The sequence below is a fragment of the Mercenaria mercenaria genome, chromosome 17 (assembly GCF_021730395.1).
Source record: "Mercenaria mercenaria strain notata chromosome 17, MADL_Memer_1, whole genome shotgun sequence".
Classification (NCBI taxonomy): Eukaryota; Metazoa; Mollusca; class Bivalvia; order Venerida; family Veneridae; genus Mercenaria; species Mercenaria mercenaria.
In genome coordinates, this window is record NC_069377.1 from 19,608,748 (window position 1) to 19,630,817 (window position 22,070).

Sequence of the window (22,070 nt, forward strand, 5' to 3'; positions counted from 1 at the left end):
AAGTGGTCTCTGTTCTTCCCTACAGCCAATAATAAATTTTTTTTTTCAAAATAAGCTATTTATATTAACAACTAGAATGTGTCTGTAGGACACAGGGTGTGCCCCCCAATGGTACATTAGTCACAAATAAGGGGCAATAATTCAAATGTTTGCAGTCTTAATGGCCTCAACAAACATTTTATGAAAAGGGTTCATTATTCTAGGCCCTATACTTTTTGAGCTATGAGTATCACAAACAAAAAATCCACTATTCTGGCTATTTCAAGGGCCATAACTATGTAATAAGAGTAAGATTCTCAAGAAGAATGCCAAGAGTGCTTGGCCACATCATGATAAAGACTCCTGCAAGGTTTCCTGAATTTACATCTAATACTTTTTGAGCTAGGTATATAATTAGGTGAAAAAGTGCATTTTTTTACTATTTCAGGGGCCATAACTTTAAAAATAGGGGTGGAACCAGCCAAAACATTAGAGGTGTGCAAGTTTATATCAGGATAAAGACTTATGCAAGTTTTCAACGATTTTATTAAATACTTTTTGAGCTAGGCGCGTCACAAGGTGAAAATGTGCATCTTTGACTATTTCAGGGGCCATAACTCTAAAAATAGATAGGGGGCATAGCCAGACAAAAAATAGGAGGTACGCAAGTTCATATCTTGATATAGACTCATGCAAGGTTTCATCAATTTATATGTAATACTTTTTTAGCTAGAGGTGTCACAAGGTGAAAATGTGCATTTTTGACTATTTCAGGGGCCATAACTCAAAAGATAGGGGGCAGACCCAAAGAAAAATAGGAGGTGCGCAAGTTCTTATCATGATTAATACACATGCAAGGTTTCATGAATCTATATCAAATACTTTTTGAGCTAGGCGCGTCACAAGGTGAAAATGTGCATTTTTGACTATTTCAGGGGCCATAACTCAAAAAATAGGGGGCAGAGCCAATGAAAAATTAGAGGTGCGCAAGTTCATATCATGATAAAGAATCATGCAAGGTTTCATCAATTTATATGAAATACTTTTTGAGCTAGGCGTGTCACAAAGTGAAAATGTGCATTTTTGACTATTTCAGGGGCCATAACTCTGAAAATATGGGGCGGACCCAAATGAAAAATTAGAGGTGCGCAAGTTCATATCATGATTAATACACATGCAAGGTTTCATGAATCTATATCAAATAGTTTTTGAGCTAGGCGTGTCACAAGGTGAAAATATGCATTTCTGACTATTTCAGGGGCCATAACTCTAAAAAATAGTGGGCGGAGCCAGATGAAAAATAGGAGGTGCGCAAGTTCATATCATGATAAAGACTCATGCAAGGTTTCATTAATTTATATGAAATACTTTTTGATCTAGGCATGTCACAAGGTGAAAATGTGTATTTTTGACTATTTCAGGGGCCATAACTCTGAAAAAAGGGGGCAGACCCAAATGAAAAATAGGAGGTGCGCAAGTTCATATCATGATTAATATACATGCAAGGTTTCATGAATCTATATCAAATAGTCTTTGAGCTAGGCGCGTCACAAAGTGATAATGTGCATTTTTGACTATTTCAGGGGCCATAACTCTAAAAATAGGGGGCGGAGCCAGACGAAAACTAGGAGGTGCGCAAGTTCATATCATGATAAAGACTCATGCAAGGTTTCATGAATTTATATCAAATACTTTTTGAGCTAGGCGTGTCACGAACTTCGGACGGACGGACGCACGGACAGGAGGACAAGAAGGTCCTCAGTAAAATATCAAAGTCCAAAGGACAGAAACAACAAAGGGAAGAAATTTAACCAAAAAGAAAAAAAAATTCTTACAAGGTATAGATATGTCAAAATACACCTAAAAATTGGAGGTACCATCCATGTTGTACCACAGAAAAGTGGTCTCGGTTTTTCCCTACGGCCAATAATAAAAAAGTTACTAAAAATAAGCTATTTATAGTAACGTAAAAGGAAGTAATTCAAAAAATAAATATTGTAAGTGAACAAAAGAAGGATCTGCCAAATAAATCTGTTGACAAAAATGAAATTTCAGATCAGTATCTTCATTAGTTATGAAGATATACCCATTTTAATTTAAAATAAAGGGAGGTAATTTGACATAAAACCAGTCCATAGTTATCTACCCTGATTGTCTCTGTCCAACTAATAACAATAATGAAATTTCAAATAAGTCCTATAAGTACTTACGGATATAAATCCATTTTGATTACAATCAGGGGAGGTAATCAGATATAAAATAACTCTGGAACCTACGATTGGATCTGATTTGTCATGGAATCCAAGATTTATTGTTGTTGAAGATATTTTGGAAGTTTGTATCAAATAAAACCATAAATGAAGTCTCTATATGGCTGCAAAAGCCAAAATAGCCAATTTTGGACCTTTAAGGGGCCATAACTCTGGAACCCATGACGGAATCTGGCCAGTTGAAGAAAGGAAGCAAGATCTCGTGGTGATACAAGTTGTGTGCAAGTTTGGTTAAAATTAAATCATAAATGAAGCTGCTATTGTGCAGACAAGGTCAAAATAGCTAATTTCAGGGGCCATAACTCTGGAACCCATTGTGGGATCTGGCCGGATCAAGAAAGGAACTGAGATCTTATGGTGACACAAGTTTTGTGCAAGTTTGATTAAATTCAAATCATAAATGAAGCTGCTATTGTGCAGACAAGGTCAAAATAGCTAATTTTGGCCCTTTCAGGGGCCATCACTCTGGAACCCATAATGGAATCTCGCCAGTTCAAGAAAGGAACCAAGATTTTATGGTGATACAAGTTGTGTGCAAGTTTGGTTAAATTCAAATCATAAATGAAGCTGCTATTGTGCAGACAAGGTCAAAATAGCTAATTCTGGCCCTTTAAGGGGCCATAACTCTGGAGCCCATAATGAAATCTGGCCAGTTCAAGAAAGGAACCAAGATCTCGTGGTGATACAAGTTGTGTGCCAGTTTGGTAAAAATCAAATCATAAATAAAGCTGCTATTGTGCAGACAAGGTCAAAATAGCTAATTTTGGCCCTTTCAGGAGCCATAACTCTGGAACCCATAATGGGATCTGGCCAGTTCAAGAAAGGAACCGTGACCTTATGGTGATACAAGTTGTGTGCAAGTTTGGTTAAAATAAAATCATAAATGAAACCACAAAAAAGGGATCTGCCAAATAAAACCAAGAGCACTGCAATGCAGAGCAATATACACAAAGCAAAGTCATATATGACCTTTGACACAAAAGTGTGACCTTGACCTTGAAGCGAGTCATCCAAAACATGCGCTCCGCACATCGCCTCCTCAGTGTGGTGAACATTTGTGCAAAGTTTCTTTGAAATCCTTCAAGCAGTTCAAGAGTTACAGAGCGGACACAGCAAAGTCATATTTGACCTTTCACTCCTAAGTGTGACCTTGACCTTGAAGCTAGTCATCAGGAACAAGTGCTCTGCATGTCGTCTCAGTGTGGTGAACATTTATGTCAAGTTTCTTTGATATCCTTCAAGCAGTTCAAGAGTTACAGAGCGGACACGAAACACACTCATATGACCTTTGACCCCTAAGTGTGACCTTGACCTTGAAGCGAGACATCCAAAACATGCGCTCTGCATGTCGTCTTGGTGTGGTGAACGTTTGTGTCAAGATTCATTGAAATCCTTCAAGGGGTTCAAGAGTTACAGAGTGGACGCGAAATTGCTAACGGACGGACGGACAGACGGACACCGGGGATATAACATAATACGTCCCTTCGGGCGTATAAAAAGCTTTTCCTTTGATCTGAGCAGGTGACTTAGGTTTTGACCCCATATGAACGAGTTTTGAACTTGGCATAGGAATCATCAAGATAAACACTCTGAACAAGTTTCAGGAAGATAGGGGCATAAATGTGGCCTCTAGGGTGTTAAAAAGCTTTTCCTTTGATCTGACCTGGTGACCTAGTTTTGACCCCACATGACCCAGTTTCGAACTTGGCCAAGAGATCACCAAGATAAACATTCTGTGCAAGTTTGTATCAAATCAAAGCATAAATGAAACCTCTACATGGCTGAAAGGGCCAATACAGAAAATTTTGCTGCTTTCAGGGGCAGTAACTCTAGAACCCATGACAGAATTTAGCCAGTTTTCAAAAGAAACCAAGATAACATTGTGACTTAAGTTGTGTGTAAGTGTGGTTAAAATCAAATTTAAATGTCACTTCTATCGTGTTCACAAGGTAAAATTAACAAATTTTGGTTCTTTCTGGGGGCAATCAGGGACTGTAACTCCAGAACCTACGACTGGATCTGCCGGATTCATCATGGAATCCAAGATCTATTGTTGTTAAAGATATTTTCCAAGTTTGTATCAAATCAAATTATAAATGAAGTCTCTATATGGCTGCAAAAGCCAAAATAGCAATTTTTGGCCCTTTAAGGGGCCATAACTCTGGAACCCATGATGAGATCTGGCCAGTTTTCCAAAATAACCAAGATGTTATACCAATACAAGTTGTGTCCAAGTTTTATTAAAAACAATTGAAAAATGTGGTCTCTATCGTGTTCGCAAGCCAAAAATAGCAAATTTTGGCCCTTTAAGGGGCCATAACTCTGGAACCCATGATGGGATATGGCCAGTTTTGGAAAGGAACCAAGATATTATGCCAATACAAGTTGTGTGAAAGTTTGATTAAAATCAGTTACAAAATGTGGTCTCTTATCGTGTTCACAAGAAATTGCAAACAGACGGATTGACGATCACAAAAGCTCATCCTGTCACTATGTGACAGGAGAGCTAAAAACATGCAATCATTTTTATCAACGCACTTTTAAAAGGTACGCGAGACATGTCACTGATGTATAGCGTATGCATACAGTGTTTGCAATTACCACAAAAAGTTTATATAACGGAAACGCTCAGAGAAACGAAAAAAGACTCATGTATAGCGTTTGTTCAGGATTTTAGCTTTCTACACTTTAATCAAGGAATATATTGCAACTGGAATGGAATGTTATTGAATAAAATCATTGAGGAATCGGTTTGCCTATTTTTTTTCTGTCATGCGGCCTTGTGGCGTGTGTATAAGTCACATCTAAGGTTTGCTTGGTGAGAATGGCCAATTGGTATCCGACTTGCAACTGAACTTCGGATACAACTTCACTTGGCAGCAAATAGAAAATTATTCATTCATGTTCAGCAGGACAGACAGGTCGGGTACAAAACAAAACAAGAATAGCCTTTGTTTTTAGCTTCTATTTTATAATATTTGGAATTTTTAAGACCTATTTGTGTAATTTGGAGGGCGTATTAATTTTATAATTTGTATCAATGCAGACTCGGATCTAGTTGGTGGTAAGACCATACCAAATTGATTAATAGTTCTTCGGTTTTTTTTTTAAACAAGAGGGCCCTGAAGGCCCTGTATCGCTCACCTGACCTATTGGCCTAAAGATCATCAAGATTAACATTCTGACCAAGTTTCATTAAGATATGGTCATAAATGTGTCCTCTAGAGTGTTAACTAGTTTTTCCTTTAATCTGACCTAGTGACTTAATTTTTGACCCCACATGACCCAGAATCGAACTTGACCTACAGATCATTATTATTATTATTATACCAGATTTATATAGCGCCCTTTTCATGATAAACACGTTCAAAGGCGCTTTACATATAGCAAACACAGCCACACAGGGCGCGAAATTCATCCTCTACTAGTACAGACACAGAACGATCTGACCAGAGAGACAGAGTGAGATAAAGCCCCCAGAACAGACAGAGAGAACAGAGAGAGATACAGGCCTCTCCGGCTAACTTAGCCTAGCTCTTTGCGAATAGAAAGTCAGGTCCTTTAACATGCCCAATGTATAGCACTGAAACACGCGAAGCCGTCTTTCCTGGGAAGAACCAGTACAGGCCTCTTAGTTAGGTGGGAGACACTCAAGAGCGTCTCAGAAATTTCCAGTTCCTGGACCGGGATTCGAAACCCGGACCTCTGGATTGGCAGTCAAGCGAGTTACCGCTAGACCACCCGCCCAACGGTCATCAAGATTAACATTCTGACCAAGTTTCATGAAGATACAGTCATAAATGTGGCTTCTAGATTGTTAACAAGCTTTACTTTTGATCTGACCTGGTGACCTAGTTTTTGAACCCACCTGACCCAGATTAGAACTTAACCTTATGATCAATAAGATTAACATTCTGACAAAGTTTCATTAAGATATGTTCATAAATGTGGTCTCTAGAGTGTTAACTAGTTTTTCCTTTAATCTGACCTAGTGACCTAGTTTTTGAAATCAAGATTAACATTCTGACCAAGTTTCATGAAGATACAGTCATAAATGTGACATCTAGATTGTTAACAAGCTTAACCTTTGCTTTGACCTGGTGACCTAGTTTTTGACCCCGCATGACCCAGATTCAAACCTGACCTAGAGGTCATCAAGACAAACATTCTGATCAATTCCTATGAGTTTCAAACTTACTAGATGCCCACGGGCAACATGTCGAGCCCGTCAGCTGTCAAAAGGACTGGGAGTTGCACACGACACTCCGTCTTATTGAGGCAATCATTTATGCCAAATAAAAAAAAATTGCAAAAAGTTAAAATATAAGTTATTTGTCGTAACAACAAAGGAAAGTAAATCTTAAAAAAATATATATATATTCTAAGTCCACATAAAAATCCTTACCAGTAGAGATATGTCAAAATACACCTCAAAATTGGATGTAACATGCATGCTGTACTACAGAAAAGTGGTCTTGATTTTACCCTATGACCAGTAATAAAACAAGAGCTCGTCGAACAAGAAATGCCCCCCTTGATGCATTCAGTAATTGCACAAGGAACAGAAATTATATGCTCACTGTAAACAAAAGTTCTACCATTCTGGATTAATCTGACCTTGACCTTTAACCTATTAACCTAACAAGAGATTACAGAGTGATCTTGGCACCATCCACTGAGCCATTTTTAAATGTTCCAAATTTCAAGACTAGCTCAAGGTCAAAATCAAGGTCAAATTTCATTTTGGTACAAAACAATGTGTATGTGGTCCAAATTTGAAAGCTGTGGCTTGAGAAATGTGAAAGCAGGTCACTAGATCAATTTCAAGGTCAAAGTTCATTTCGGTAGACAGAACTATGCATGTGCTTCAAATTTGGAGGCTGTAGCTTGAGAAATGTGAAAGTAGGTAATAGGTAAAAATCAATGTCAAATTTCAATTCAGAACACAAAATATGCATGCGGTCCAAATTTGAAGCTGTAGCTTCAGAAATGTGAAAGAAGGTCACTAGGTCAATCTCAAGGTCAAATTTTATTTCGGAACACAAAACTATGCAAGTGGTCCAAATTTGAAGCCTGTATCTTCAGAAATGTGAAAGTAGGTCACTAGGTCAATTTCAAGATCAAAGTTCATTTCAGTATACGAAACAATGGTTGTGGTTCAAATTTGAAGGCTGTAGCTTGAGAAATGTGAAAGTAGGTCACTAGGTCAAAATCATAGTCAAATTTTATTTTTGGACAGAAAACTATGCATGTGGTCCAAATTTGAAGCCTGTACCTTCAAAAATGTGGAAGTAGGTCACTAGGTCAATAAAAAGGTCAATGTTTTTTTTTCGGTACACAAACCTATGCATGTGGTCCAAATTTGAAGGCTGTAGCTACAGAAATGTGAAAGTAGGTCACTAGGTCAAGATTAAGGTTAACTCATGTCAAGGTTCATCTTGCCATTCAAAACTATACATGTGGTCAAAATTTGAATGATATAAGTTATGGACATGAAGATTCTAAGTTTTTCCCTATATAAGTCTATATGAACCATATGACCCCTGGGGCTGGGCCATTTTTGACCCTAGAGGTATAATTTGAACAAACTTGGTAGAGAACCACTAAATAATGCTATATTACAAAATATCAAAGTCTTTGTGGTTTGGACAAGAAGATTTTCAAATTTTTTCCCTATATAAGTCTATGTAAACCATGTGACCCCCCAGGGCGGAGCCATATTTGACCCTTGGGGAATAATTTGAACAATCTTAGTAGAGGACCACTAGATGATGTCATATACAAAATATCAAAGCCCTAGGCTCTGTGGTTTTGGACAAGAGGTTTTTCAAAGTTTTTTCCTATATAAGTCTATATAAACCATGTGACCCCCGGGGTGGGGCCGTATTTGACCCCAGGGAAATAATTGGAACAATCTTAGTAGAGGACCACTAGATTTTTCTACATACCAAATATCAAAGCCCCAGGCCCTATGGTTTTGGACAAGAAGATCAGAAACCGTTTAAATGTTCCTGGCCAATGTGACCTTGACCTTTGACCTAATGACCTCAAAATCAATAGGGGTCATCTGCTGGTCATGGCCAACCTAACTATCAATTTTCCTGACACTAGATCCAAGTGTTCTTTAGAGTTATTGCCTGGAAACCATTTTACTGTTCCTGGTCACTGTGACCTTGACCTTTAACATACTGACCTCAAAATCAATAGGGGTCATCTGCTGGTCATTACCAACCTCCCTTTCAACTTTCATGATCCTAGGCCCAAGTGTTCTTGAGTTATCATCCGGAAACCGTTTTACTATTCAGGGTCACTGTGACCTTGACCTTTGACATACAGACCTCAAAATCAATAGGGGTCATCTGCTGGTGATGACCAACCTACCTATCAACTTTCATGATCCTAGGCCCAAGCGTTCTTGAGTTATTATCCGGAAACAAATTGGTCTACATTCCGACCGACCGACCGACATCTGCAAAACAATATACCCCTCCTTCTTCGAAGGGGGGGGGGGGGGGGGCATAAAAAGTAACAATATAAGCTATTTATAGTAACAACAAAGGGAAGTAATATTAGATTTTTACGCATGACACTCCGTCTCATGATGGTGAACAATTGTGCCAAGTTACATCAAAATCCCTCTATGCATGAAAAAGAAATGCTCCGGACAATGTCATTCTTGTATCTGACCTTTGACCTCTTTGACCTTGACCTTAAACCTAGGGTCCTGGTTTTTGCGCATGACACTCCGTCTCATGGTGGTGAACATTTGTGCCAATTTACATCAAAATCCCTCCATGCATGAAGAAGAAATGCTCCGGACAAAGTTGTCATTCTTGTATCCTTTGACCTCTAAGTGTGACCTTGACCTTAGACCTAGGGATCTGATTCTTACGCAGGACACTCCGTCTCATGATGGTGAACAATTGCACCAAGTTACATCGAAATCCCTCCAAGCATGAAGAAGAAATGCTCCGGACAAAGTCATTATTGAATTTGACCTTTGACCTCTAAGTGTGACCTTGACCTTTGAGATAGGAACCTGGGGTTTGCGCACGACACTCCATCTCACTGAGGTTTACATTCATGCCAAATATAAACAAGATTGCTCCATGCATGTCAAAGTTATGGTCCGGACGGACGCACAGACACACATACACCGAACAGCCATTTGGACAACTAGGTCTTTGCTTCCGCAAGCGGGCTCGACAAAAATGAGGTCTCTAGAGTGTTAACAAGCTTTTCCTTTGATTTGACCTGGTGACCTAGCTTATGACCCCACCTGACCTAGATTGAAAACTGACCTAAAGATCTTCAAGATTAACTTTTTGATCAAGTTTCAATAAGATATGGTCATAAATGTTGCCTCTAGTGTGTTTACTAGCTTTTCCTATGATTTGAGCTAGTGACCTTGTTTTTGACCCCACATGACCAAGATTCGAGCTTGACCTAAAGATCATCAAGGTTAACATTTTGACTAAGTTTCATGAAGATACAGTCATAAATGTGGCCTCTAGAAAGTTAACAAGCTTTTCCTTTGATTTGACCTGGTGACCTTGTTTTTGACCCAACCTGACCCAGATTTAAACCTGGCCTAAAGATCATCAAGATTAGCACTCTGACCAAGTTTCATTAAGATATGGTCATAAATGTGGCTTATAGCGTGTTAACTAGCTTTTCTTTTGATTTCACCTGGTGACCTAGTTTTTGACCCCACCTGACCAAGATTTAAACTTGACCTAAAGATCATCAAGATTAACATTCTGACCAAGTTTCATTAAGAGATGGTTATAAATGTGGCTTATAGTGTGTTAACAGCTTTTCTTTTGATTTGACCTGGTGACCTAGCTTATGACCCCACCTGACCTAGATTGAAAACTGACCTAAAGATCTTCAAGATTAACATTCTGATCAAGTTTCATTAAGATATGGTCATAAATGTGGCCTCTAGTGTGTTTACTAGCTTTTCCTATGATTTGACCTAGTGACCTTGTTTTTGACCCCACATGACCAAGATTCGAGCTTGACCTAAAGATCATCAAGGTTAACATTTTGACTAAGTTTCATGAAGATACAGTCATAAATGTGGCCTCTAGAAAGTTAACAAGCTTTTCCTTTGATTTGACCTGGTGACCTTGTTTTTGACCCAACCTGACCCAGATTTAAACCTGGCCTAAAGATCATCAAGATTAGCACTCTGACCAAGTCTCATTAAGATATGGTCATAAATGTGGCTTATAGTGTGTTAACTAGCTTTTCTTTTGATTTCACCTGGTGACCTAGTTTTTGACCCCACCTGACCAAGATTTAAACTTGACCTAAAGATCATCAAGATTAACATTCTGACCAAGTTTCATTAAGAGATGGTTATAAATGTGGCTTATAGTGTGTTAACAGCTTTTCTTTTGATTTGAACTGGTGACCTAGTTTTTGAACCCACCTGACCCAGATTTAAACTTGACCTAAAGATCATCAAGATTAATATTCTGACCAAGTTTCATGAAGATATGGTCATAAATGTGGCCTCTAGAGTGTTAACAAGTTTTTCCTTTGATCTGACCTGGTGACCTAGTTTTTGATCCCACATGACTCAGATTCAAAACTGACCTGAAGATCATCAACGCTAACATTCTGACTAAGTTTCATGAAGATACAGTCATAAATGTGGCCCTTACGGTGTTAAGAAGCTTTTCCTTTGATCTGACCTGGTGACCTAGGTTTTGACCCCACATGACCCAGATTCGAACTTGACCTAAAGATCATCAAGATTAACATTCTGGCATAGTTTCATGAAGATACAGTCATAAATGTGGCCCTTAGAGTGTTAACAAGCTTTTCCTTAGGTTTGACCTGGTGACCTAGTTTTTGACCCCAAATGACCCAATATCAAACTTGTCCAAGATATCATTGAGAGTAACATTCTGACCAAGTTTAATTAAGATTGGAACAAAATTGTGACCTCTAAGAGTGTTAACAAGCTTTTCCTTTGATTTGACCTGGTGACCTAGTTTTTGACCCCAGATAACCCAATATCGAACACGTCCAAGATTTTAAAGAGGGTACATTCTGACCAAGTTTCATTAAGATTGGACCAAAATTGTGACCTCTAGAGTGTTAACAGTCAAATTGTTGACGATGGATGGACGACGGACACAGGGCGATCACAAAAGCTCACCTTGAGCACTTTGTGCTCAGAAGAGCTAAAAATGGGAGCGAGCCAGCGAAATTTTTAATTTTTCTTCTTCTCAATTTTGATTTTTTCAGAGGCAGGTAGTTTTACATGGAGCAAGCGGGTTTTTAAAAAAAAAATTCCCAGCTTGGACCCTTGAGGAGGCGGTTACATGAAGTTAACATTTCTTTAGAAATAACACAGAAATCAATCATTTACAGTGTGACTAACACAGTAGATAGCTTTTCTATATGTTTTAAAGACTACATGAATGATTTTGCAAATAAATTCTTGCCAGAACTCACTGAATCACTTTGTTTTTATTTTGTATTTATAATAACTAAGGGATGAGTGTCTTATTTTTAATTTAGATTTTTCTACATTAATCAGAAGGCGTGCCCATGTAACGGCAGAGGATGAGGAATATTTAAGACAAAATGGGCTCCCGAGTGGAATAACGTATCTTCTGAAACCCAGTTAGATGGCTTCGACAAATGAGCAACTTTGTGAAACTCCAAACCATAGAGGTGAGGAGAAAGTAATAAACCGCTTGACCAGTGAGACCAAAATTTGAGTTGGGCATACAAATGCTTTGACATTGCTCGAATTCCACTGGAATAATTTCTTAACAGATCAGGCTAGCTTAAGTTTTTGTGGTAGAGGTTCATTTTAGTCAAAAATGATAACAGACGGACAAAGAATGATCCCAACATGGCCACCCTTAAAAGTGTTATTTGTTGTGCTTTGACTGACCTAGAAATTTAGAGTTGGGGAGGTCTGTTTTTTCAGTTTCTTTCTTTCAATCAATTCACAGCCAATTAATATACAAACAGGGAAAATTGGGGTTACAATAGGACAGATTTTGTTAGAAATTATTTTTATACATACACTACTGATTTGACAAGCTAAATAATTTTTAAATTAACTTAATGCATTTTGATAGAATATCTGACTGCTGTACTAAAGAAGGTACTTTCAAATAGATTTGGGCCGAGATAATGTGATGGATCGGTCAGGATCTGTGAACAAACTTTTTTTTAAGATGAGTGCTATCTTTGGCTCCAGATCTAACATACTGAACTGAACAACTGATAACAAATGGTTTGAAAACTTTATATCTGAATAATAATTCTGTTTAATCCAAATATTTTTAATTGCATCCTCGTCACTCGTGCACGTCTTACAAGTTGGGCTTCGTTCTTTTCACTGTATATAATTTGAACAATCATAGAACATGCCTACTTCATCACCTACTGGCACATTGAAGGCCATGTGTGGCACTAGCACAGACACTCCAGATTTAAAACAATGATGAACAACACCATAATTCCTGACTTTTTGAGTTTGGGTCATCAGCTACATGTATTATGGACGCATGAATTCCGATCAGTATCACATTGACGCATTAAAACAGCGATAAAACCTGTTTTGCCGTATCATTCCGGACTGCGTAATCAGAAAAAAAAAAAAAAAAATTCGGAGATTTTTTATATACGTGCGGGCGGGTGAATTTTTCTTCTTCTCGGGAATGAAATTATTGATGCGGTAGTTCTGACCAACGACATATCAATTTGGTATGGCCTAAATTTTGAATTTTAATTAATCAAAGGCCTGAAGGGCCTGAGAGTCGGCTAATGATTGATGTACTGGTAGTATAGTCTACCAGTTTCAGTTTGGTTTTAGTTTTTTTCCCCAACTGAACAGAGATTTTGTTACAATAGATGAAATGGACATTCAATCAATGCCTAGTAAAACTTTGATTGACATTATACAAGTATTTAAACTCAATATATTTCTCTAAAACTGAAGAGTGGTTCGCTAAAATAAAAATGTTGAAAGTACAAACTACAATTTGACAGGTGACACTAAGATACTGCCCATTACTATAATTATTTTTCCAGTAAACATTTGCCTCCGGCATTACCAAAACAGGCAATTATGGGCTGGTATATATTCGCACATGATAAAATTTGAATATGAAAATTTATATATTGAAATTTTATAGCGCGGATTGCCACATACAATTTGTAATGGATGGACGAAAGAACTGTTCAGATATTTTACAGATAAGGGGCCTGGCAATAACCGTGTCACACGCTAGGTATTGTTCAATCATATTATAAGGGATGTGAATTTAAAGTATACTTACTTTTGCGTTTAAAGATATGTAAATGTTGCTGAGTGTCAATATATAGTGTCATGAATGTTTACACTGACAGGAAAATTGCGCATTCGAAACTAACAGAAGTTATTCGGACTAGCTACCAATTTCGGAAAAGATAACCAATATTAATAAATGCAGTTCTTTTTTAGTTAAAACCATCATTTATTCTATTTCAGATCTGTTAACCCCTTCAAAACCATGTCAGTAGTCCCCAAGTCTATGTACTTTCAATTATCCGTTTTGATTCATGTAGACAGACAGGCTCAGACTGGGCTGAAAAAATGTTTGAGCCATAGCAGGGTGGGTGTGGGGAGGGGTGTTCCTTCCCGCTTTGAACTCCAGTCAGATTTTGAAATGGGTATTGTGGCAGGTGGTAAAAGGGCAAATGTATCAAACTGTAAAGTGGCAATATGGGGGGAGGGTGTGGGAGGATACCCCCTCCTGCAAGTAGGGTTTGGGGTATCACTACAAGGAAATTTTGAAAATGTAGACCCTTGATACAGCCTTTGGTGCGATTTCTAACTGAAAAATTTATGTTTCAATTTCTAAATATTACGTAGATTCTTTTTAGTATTACAATATTCAAAGTATGAATGACTGTCACTTCATATTTTTACTTTCAGGTCATGCCTCAGCACTAGAATATAAGTCTGATATTGATTCTATGTATGTATTATAAAAATAAATTCTAGAATCATTTCTGTTACAATAATATCTATCATGTCTGTTACTTTAATGTTTAAATTTCATAACACAGCTCGATATTTACCCAAAATATTATATCCCGATATGATTACACTTTCTTTTATACCGCCAAAATCTCCAGTTTCAACAATATGTTTTACAAATTGTGATGATATGAAGACAGTTTAGCAGCAATTGGCAGTATCTGACATTGAAGTTTACGGTGAAATTATTTAAATCATTTCATAAAAAAAATTGTTTCGTTTCGTCAAAGCACTCTAACATAGCCGATCTACTTTCGATTTCAAAAACTACAAGAAAATACAATTTAATGTTTCGCCGATTTGTTTATTTCTCGAAAAATAAGAAATAAAATCATTTCTAAAATCAGTAGTAATTAAACAAATCAGTAAGATCTCTTTCTCGGGATAATTTATCCGCTTACTGACTGCAAAAATCAAGCCATGTGTCATCATGAAAAGCAGAATGGGTGACGGTTTCATTTTTTTGCGAACCTGAATCGTAAGCAAATTATCCAAACCAGTCAAAATTCCAGAAAGGTTACGATCTAGATTCTTTCTAGTATTACAATATCCAAAGTATGACTGTCACTTCAGCTTTTTACTTTCAGATCATACCTCAGGACTAGAATACGAGTCTGACATAGATTATATGTAGGTGTAATAAAAATAAATTCTAGAATCATTTCTGTTACAATAATATCTATCATGTATGTTACTTGAATGTTAAAATTTCATAACACAGCTCGATATTTACCCAAAATATATCCGGATACGATTACACTTTTCTCCAGTTTCAACAATATATTTTACAAATTGTGATGATACGAAGACATTTAGCAGCAATTGGCAGTATCTGACATTGAAGTTTACGGTTAAATTACCTCTTATTTAAATCTTCTCATAAAAAAGTTGTTTCTTTTCGTGAAAGCAGCCAAACATAGACGATCTACTTTCGATTTAAAAAACTACAAGAAAATACAATTTAATGTTTCGCCGATTTGTTTATTTCTCGAAAAATAAGAATTAAAATCATTTTTAATATCTGTAGTAACTAAACAAACCAGTAAGAGCTTCTTCTTCCGATAATTTATCCGTTTACTGACTGCAAAATTCAACCCACGCAAAGTTTATAGAAATCATACGATGCGTGTATACGTTCAATGTGGGAGAATTAAGGCTGATTGGGATCGGCTATGTTACCTAACGCATCCAGACGATTCAGATTTTGTTTTTAAAAAAGCATTGTGTGCATTTCTGTAATTTTATATACGTTTTTATACGCTTAGAAATTATTAGACATGCGTATTTGCATTATTTCTATACGTAATTTACGCTAATACGCATCTTATCTGGAGCCCTGTGGAACTATTTTTTGTCTTTCGCTGGATGTTACGCAAGCTTTGTAAGCCTGCCCAATTCATACAAGAGATCACAGAGTGATCTTGGCGCCCATCAATGTGTCATTTTTGTGTGTTCCAAATTTCAAGACTTACTGACTAGCTCAAGGTCAAATTTCATTTCCATACACAACACTGTGCATGTGGTCTAAATTCGAAAGCTGTAACTTGAGAAATGTGAAAGTAGGTCACTAGATCAATTTCAAGGACAAATTCTTTGTACACAAAACTATGCATGTGCATCAATTTTGAAGACTGTAGTTTGAGAAATTTGAAAGTAGGTCACTAGGTCAATCTTAAGGTCAAAGTTTATTTCGGTACACAAAACTATGCAAGTGGTCCAAATTTGAAGGCTGTAGCTTGAGAAATGAGAAAGTAGGTCACTAGGTCAATGTAAAGGTCAAAGTTTGTTTTGGTACACAAAACCATGCATGTGGTCCAAATTTGAAGGCTGTAGCTTGAGAAATGTGAAAGTAGGTCACCAGGTCAAAATCAAGGTCAAATTTTATTTCGGAATACAGAACTATGCATGTGGTCCAAATATGAAGCCTGTACCTTCAAAAATGTGAAAGTAGGTCACTAGGTCAATGTCAAGGTCAAAGTTTTATTTCAATGCACAAAACTATGCATGTGGTCCAAATTTGAAGGTTGTAGCTACAGAAATGTGAAAGTAGGTCACTAGGTCAAAATCAAGGTCAACTCATGTCAAGGTTCATCTTGCCACTCAAAACCATACATGTGGTCCAAATCTGAATGTTGTAGGTTATTGACAAGAAGTTTTTATAAGCTTTTCCCTATATAAGTCTATATGAACCATGTGACTCCCAGGGCGGGGCCATATTTGACCCTAGGGGGATAATTTTAACAAACTTGGTAGAGAACCACTAGACGATGCTACATTACAAATATCTAAGCCCTAGGCTTTGTAGTTTGGACAAGAAGATTTTCAAAGTTTTTCCCTATATAAGTCTATGTAAACCATGTGACCCCCGGGGCGGGGCCATATTTGACCCTAGGGGGATAATTTGAACAATCTTAGTATAAGACCACTAGATGATGTCACATACAAAATATCAAAGCCCTAGGCCCTGTGGTTTTGGACAAGAGGTTTTTCAAAGTTTTTCCCTATATAAGTCTATATAAACCATTTGACCGCCGGGGCGGGGCCATATTACACCCCAGGGAAATAATTTGAATCTTATTGGTAGAAGACCACTAGATGATGCTTCATACCAAATATCAAAGCCCTAGGCTCTGTGGTTAGGGGCAAGAAGATTTTCAAAGTTTTTCCCTATATAAATCTATGTAAATTATAGAAATAAACAAAGGGCCATAACTTACTAAAAATTTGTTGAACCAGTCTGATTTTCAGGGGGACACAACTAGGGTACCAATACATCATTCTGACAAAGTTTGGTCAAAATCCCCCTGGTAGTTTCTGAGGAGATGCGATAACGAGAAATTGTTAACGGAAGGACGGACGGAATGACGGACGGAAGGACGACAGACCACGGACGCAGAGTGATTTGAATAGCCCACCATCTGATGATGGTGGGCTAAAAATGCACATTTATGCTTAATGAGTTACATTCGAGTATTGCACAATTACAAGTCATAAAATTGACAGATTACATCGTATATTCGTCATAGCAAAGGGAATTGACACAACTTAACTTCATTCATGCAGTGAACTGTTTGAAGTTTGAGAAATCTAATAGAACTACATCCCTTCACTGTGTTATTTGGTCCATTTAGAGAATCGCTGAACAGCAAGGACTCGTCAAAACGCTTTCAGCGTTTAGCCGACTCAAAAATGATTTTAGATCAGAAGGTAGGATAAAAAGAACATTAGGTTACTGTCTTATAAATTTAAGTTTATTGTTTGTCTAAGAAAAAATAAAGGTCTCGGCTAGAGCCTTGACTTTTATATTTTCTTCGACTCATTTAAATTTATAAGACAGTAACCTAATATTCTCTATATAATGATATTCCCATTTTTTTCCTTTCCTTTTCATTTGGTAATGCTCAAAAACAGCTGATAAAGGACAGAAATTAAGGGGACGCATATTGCTACATTCACAGTTCATACAGCAATGCGGAAGGGGTGCATATTCAAGAAATCGATGGTGGGAAAATAAAAAACATATTCCTAAACTGATATAATACTGATGGACACCTGTAATATTCAGCATTTTGTGGATAAGGATGTGGTACTATGAATGTAATAGGAAAACAGAGGTGTTTGTGAAAGTACATTCAACACAAAATATTAAGCTTTTGTATAAGGAAAAAACAGGTTTTTTACAATAACAGTGTCCCAAATAATGTTGAAGGGATGAGATTTTCTTTCTAACACACCAGGTTTGCTTAAACATGTAAAAATTTAACGCCACGTCAGTTCATCTCGGGATGGACGCCATATTTCTCATTGACAAAAAATGTAAACAAAAAAATCAGAGTGGAATTAGCATTGCAAGGACATAACATGACATTCTACACAATGAATACCTTAGAACAGATATCTAAGATGCTACACAGGTCAGGCGGGTTAAATGCATAATGTCGATCACTTGAAATTCATCTTGAAAAGGTGGTTAATTTTAGTTTGTTTACATGGTTTTTAATTTTCCCACGACTTCTCGGCGATTCACTGCAAATAAATTACTGTGCCGGACGAAAGGTAACTCTAATAAACAACGGGAGACAACTTAGGTGTCAGCACGTGTACGATTTTTAAAAAAACATGTCGATGATTATAATTTCTTATCAAATAATGAATCCTATTCAGATATTCGTCTTTAATATTAGAAAATTATTAATTTCTGTGGACATTTGTCAAAAAATATTACTTACAGTGGACTACTTTGCGCATCAAACTGGTTTCCGCTTCAGCTGTGAGGCACTTCCGTTATACTTTTGACAACAATAACAAAACACAAAATGAATCAATAAAGTCACTTATAAACCGACTGCTACTTAAATCAGTGTAGGTAAAGTTGTTGTTACAACATTATACATGTTCGTTACGTTATGAGATAAAGTTTATCTTGAACTGCATAATCCATTAACTACGTTTACATGATATTGCATTTACAACTTATTTGACCCCATTTTTTTACGTGAATGACAGCATTCTCGTGCAAACAGAGTTATGAAAAGTATGGTGGAGAATTCAAGGACAAATTATAAATGACATTAAAGTGAGGATAACTGTATATTCGTCCAGTTTTGATCATTCATTGACATTCCTGCTGTATATTAAGTAACTTTTGTGAACAAGATTAGAATGTTGCTTTTGCACATATACACATTGATTGGACCTCTCAACCAAATTTCATACCTTATTTTAGGGATTTTTAAGACAGTAGATTTTCAAAAGTTTGTTGAATGTGTTTTGATATTTAAGTGCATTGCAGTTCATGAATACCAAGTTAAAAATTAATAATGGCAACATTTCTAGGCCTTTATTGTAAGCCACTAGACTTCTGTAATGATAAATGTTTAATGTATTAAGGGGAATATACTCTTTTAGTTTTGTAATGTGGCATTCCTTGACCACCGTATCTTTTCTTATGCACTACTTTGTAAACAAACTAAATAATGTGTTTTAGCTCACATATGCCAAATGAAAAGCAAGACAGTGAACTTATTTCACATTTTTCTTTAAATTAGAATCTGTAGGACATTGATAAATGTTTGGACAAAGTGAAGCACTATTATTTTCGCACCAAAAAGTCTTAATTGTTGACTTTGAATGTACACAAGAAGTCTTATGTAATTCAACAATAACTTTCTTGTTTCAGTTTTTCTCATTTTTATTTTAGTGAGCAATCCTTTGTGTACTTATAACAGTTGAAACAGTATTCATTTCATTTACCAAAACCGTGTACTTTTTTGCAGATAAATTTTATAATACCCCACCCACTTTTTTTCTAATTTCAAAGTATGCGTCCCCTTAAATATCTTGAAGCAAAATTATTCCATCCAAATTTGTTAAAACAACCTTTTATCTATATAGTCAAGGCCTTTGCATTGTTTGTCATCTGATTTACTGCAGTTAGGATGCCCAGGAATTGAACCATGAGAGCATAGGCATGAGTGGTTCAATATCCAAGCATCTAAAAGATGAACTGTGGTAAATCAAACAACAAACCACAACTATACCTTGTTTATTTGTATTCTAACATGCTCATTAAATCATGATGATAAAAGTATGTTTAACTCTATTAATCTCAGTAGTGATGAACCAAATGTCATGCAGCTATTTGACATCACAATTTTCTTTCACAGGTACATAAACAAACCGTTGCTTATCACAGAATATACAATGCTTGACTTTCTTCTTTGTAAAAAAAATTAATCCATTATAGAATTACGAGTAACAAGTAAAATTTCATTATTATAAACAAAGCAAAATAAACATGTATACATACCAGTATGTATGCGGACATGATTTTTATAATTGGTTGCTGAAGCAAAAGCCCTTCCACACCCTTCCTGTGGACATAAATAAGGTCGTTCCCCGGTATGTGTTCTAATGTGAACTTTCCGGATATTTGAAGTGGTAAATGATCTCGTACAGCCTTCAAAAGGGCACTTAAATGGTCGCTCTCCTGAAATGCATAATTTCCTTTTATCAATTATGGAAGTAACAAGAGCTGTCTCTTGACAGCGCGTGGGGATTTTTCTAGAGCGGAATAGCAGGGCGCCGCACCCAGCCCTTTTCTAGCGATGCCCTTCTGCCCTTTTGCTTTTCTTCAGCCCCCCTTTGCCCTTTCAGCACCGCCCCTTTGACCCTTCTGCTGTTAATTATTTCTAACCAAACTGCCCGCCTATCATCTGTTTAAATAACAGACATCCCAAATAACTGTCAATCGATACGCAGATATGACACTCGCCGACTACACACAGGTGCTGTGTATTTACCCGATGCGTGTATGCAGTAACGGTAATTAAGAACAATTTAATTTTAAAAGACGATGACCAACTGAATCGTAACAAACAAACAATTAAAGAGGTCTGCAATCAAAGCAAACTGGAAAACAGAATAAAAAGAGAAAAAAAAAACAACATATTTTAGAACAAAGTCTGCTGTTTATTAAATGCTGATAAATGGCCAGAAATTATCGGCAATTAGCGTGACATCTCGTGTCTATTTTGTTATTCACAGTTTGATCTTGGTTGAAGATAATATTCGATTATAATATCTATAACATTTTTTTATATTTCTTTCATCAAAATACTAATAATTTATATGAAATTAGTATTGTTTAAAAGTCAATCTTTTACAGAACGTAACGGCAATCTTAGATTTTAGCGGTGAGCTAAAAAAGACTCTAAGCCCACACAAAAATCCTTACCAGGTAACGATCAAAATACACCTAAAAATTGGATGTAACATGTATGTTTACCACAGAAACGTGGTCTCGGTTTTTCCCTAAGGCCAGTAATAATAAACAAGAGGGTCATGATGACCCTGGATCGCTCACCTGAGTAATATGAGCTACTGTTTCAAATGTCAAACTGATGCTAAAATATTAAGAAAGTCAGTAGGTCACATTCATGGTCAATGAAATTCAGTTTTACAATCGGTGTGCAAACTGTGTATGTCATCCAAATTTCACGGCTGTATCTTAAACAAGAGCTGTCAGTGGACAGTGCGCTCGACTATTCTCAGAGCTTGATAGTATAATATAAGCAATGAGTAAAACTTTAACATTACAATAAGCATATTCTAAGTCGAAAAGGGGCCATAATTCAGTCAAAATGCTTGATAGAGTTGCCTCCTCCTTTTTACAGACTGGGGTCATGATGGTAAACAAGTATGCAAAATATGAAAGCAATATCTCAATGGACTTTGAAAATATTTGGGGTGGTACGCAAACTAAACATTTGTGTGACGCTCACGCCGACGCCGGGGTGAGTAGGATAGCACCCCTATTCTTCCAATAGTCGAGCTAAAAACAAGAAAGTAGGTCAGCAGGTCAAGGTCACAGTCAAGTGAAATCATATTACTTGTGGTCATCAGGTAATTATAATTAAACAGTCTAGGAAATAGGATCAGATAATTTTTTAAGTATTTTTTCCTATATAATAACTAAGTGACCTCAGGGCAGGACCTCTTTTCTCCCCAGGGGTACAATTTGAACAATATTTGTTGAGGACCATAAGACAATGCTACAAACCAAATATCAAAGGTCTATGTCTTGTGGTTTCAGACAAGAAGATTTTTAAGCTTTTTTCCCTATATAAGTCTATGTAAAACTTGGGACCCCCTGGGCGGGGCCATATTTGACCCTAGGGGGATCATTTGAACAATCTTGGTAGAGGACCACTAGATGATGCTACAAACAAAATATCAATGCCCTAGGCCTTGTGGTTTTGTAA

At 36.8% G+C, this 22,070-nt stretch overlaps 1 protein-coding gene across 5 annotated transcripts in view; it reads right to left on the bottom strand.

Annotated features, from left to right (window-relative positions):
- The window catches only part of LOC123536261 (zinc finger protein 76-like), a 171,850-nt gene that overhangs the window by 35,231 nt on the left and 114,549 nt on the right, over positions 1 to 22,070 (bottom strand). For all 5 annotated transcript variants that reach the window (XM_045319261.2, XM_045319263.2, XM_045319260.2 and 2 more), the window contains one exon: positions 20,117 to 20,296. In XM_045319261.2, the coding sequence (XP_045175196.1) occupies positions 20,117 to 20,296 (180 nt within the window). The remainder of the gene's footprint in view (positions 1 to 20,116; positions 20,297 to 22,070) is intronic.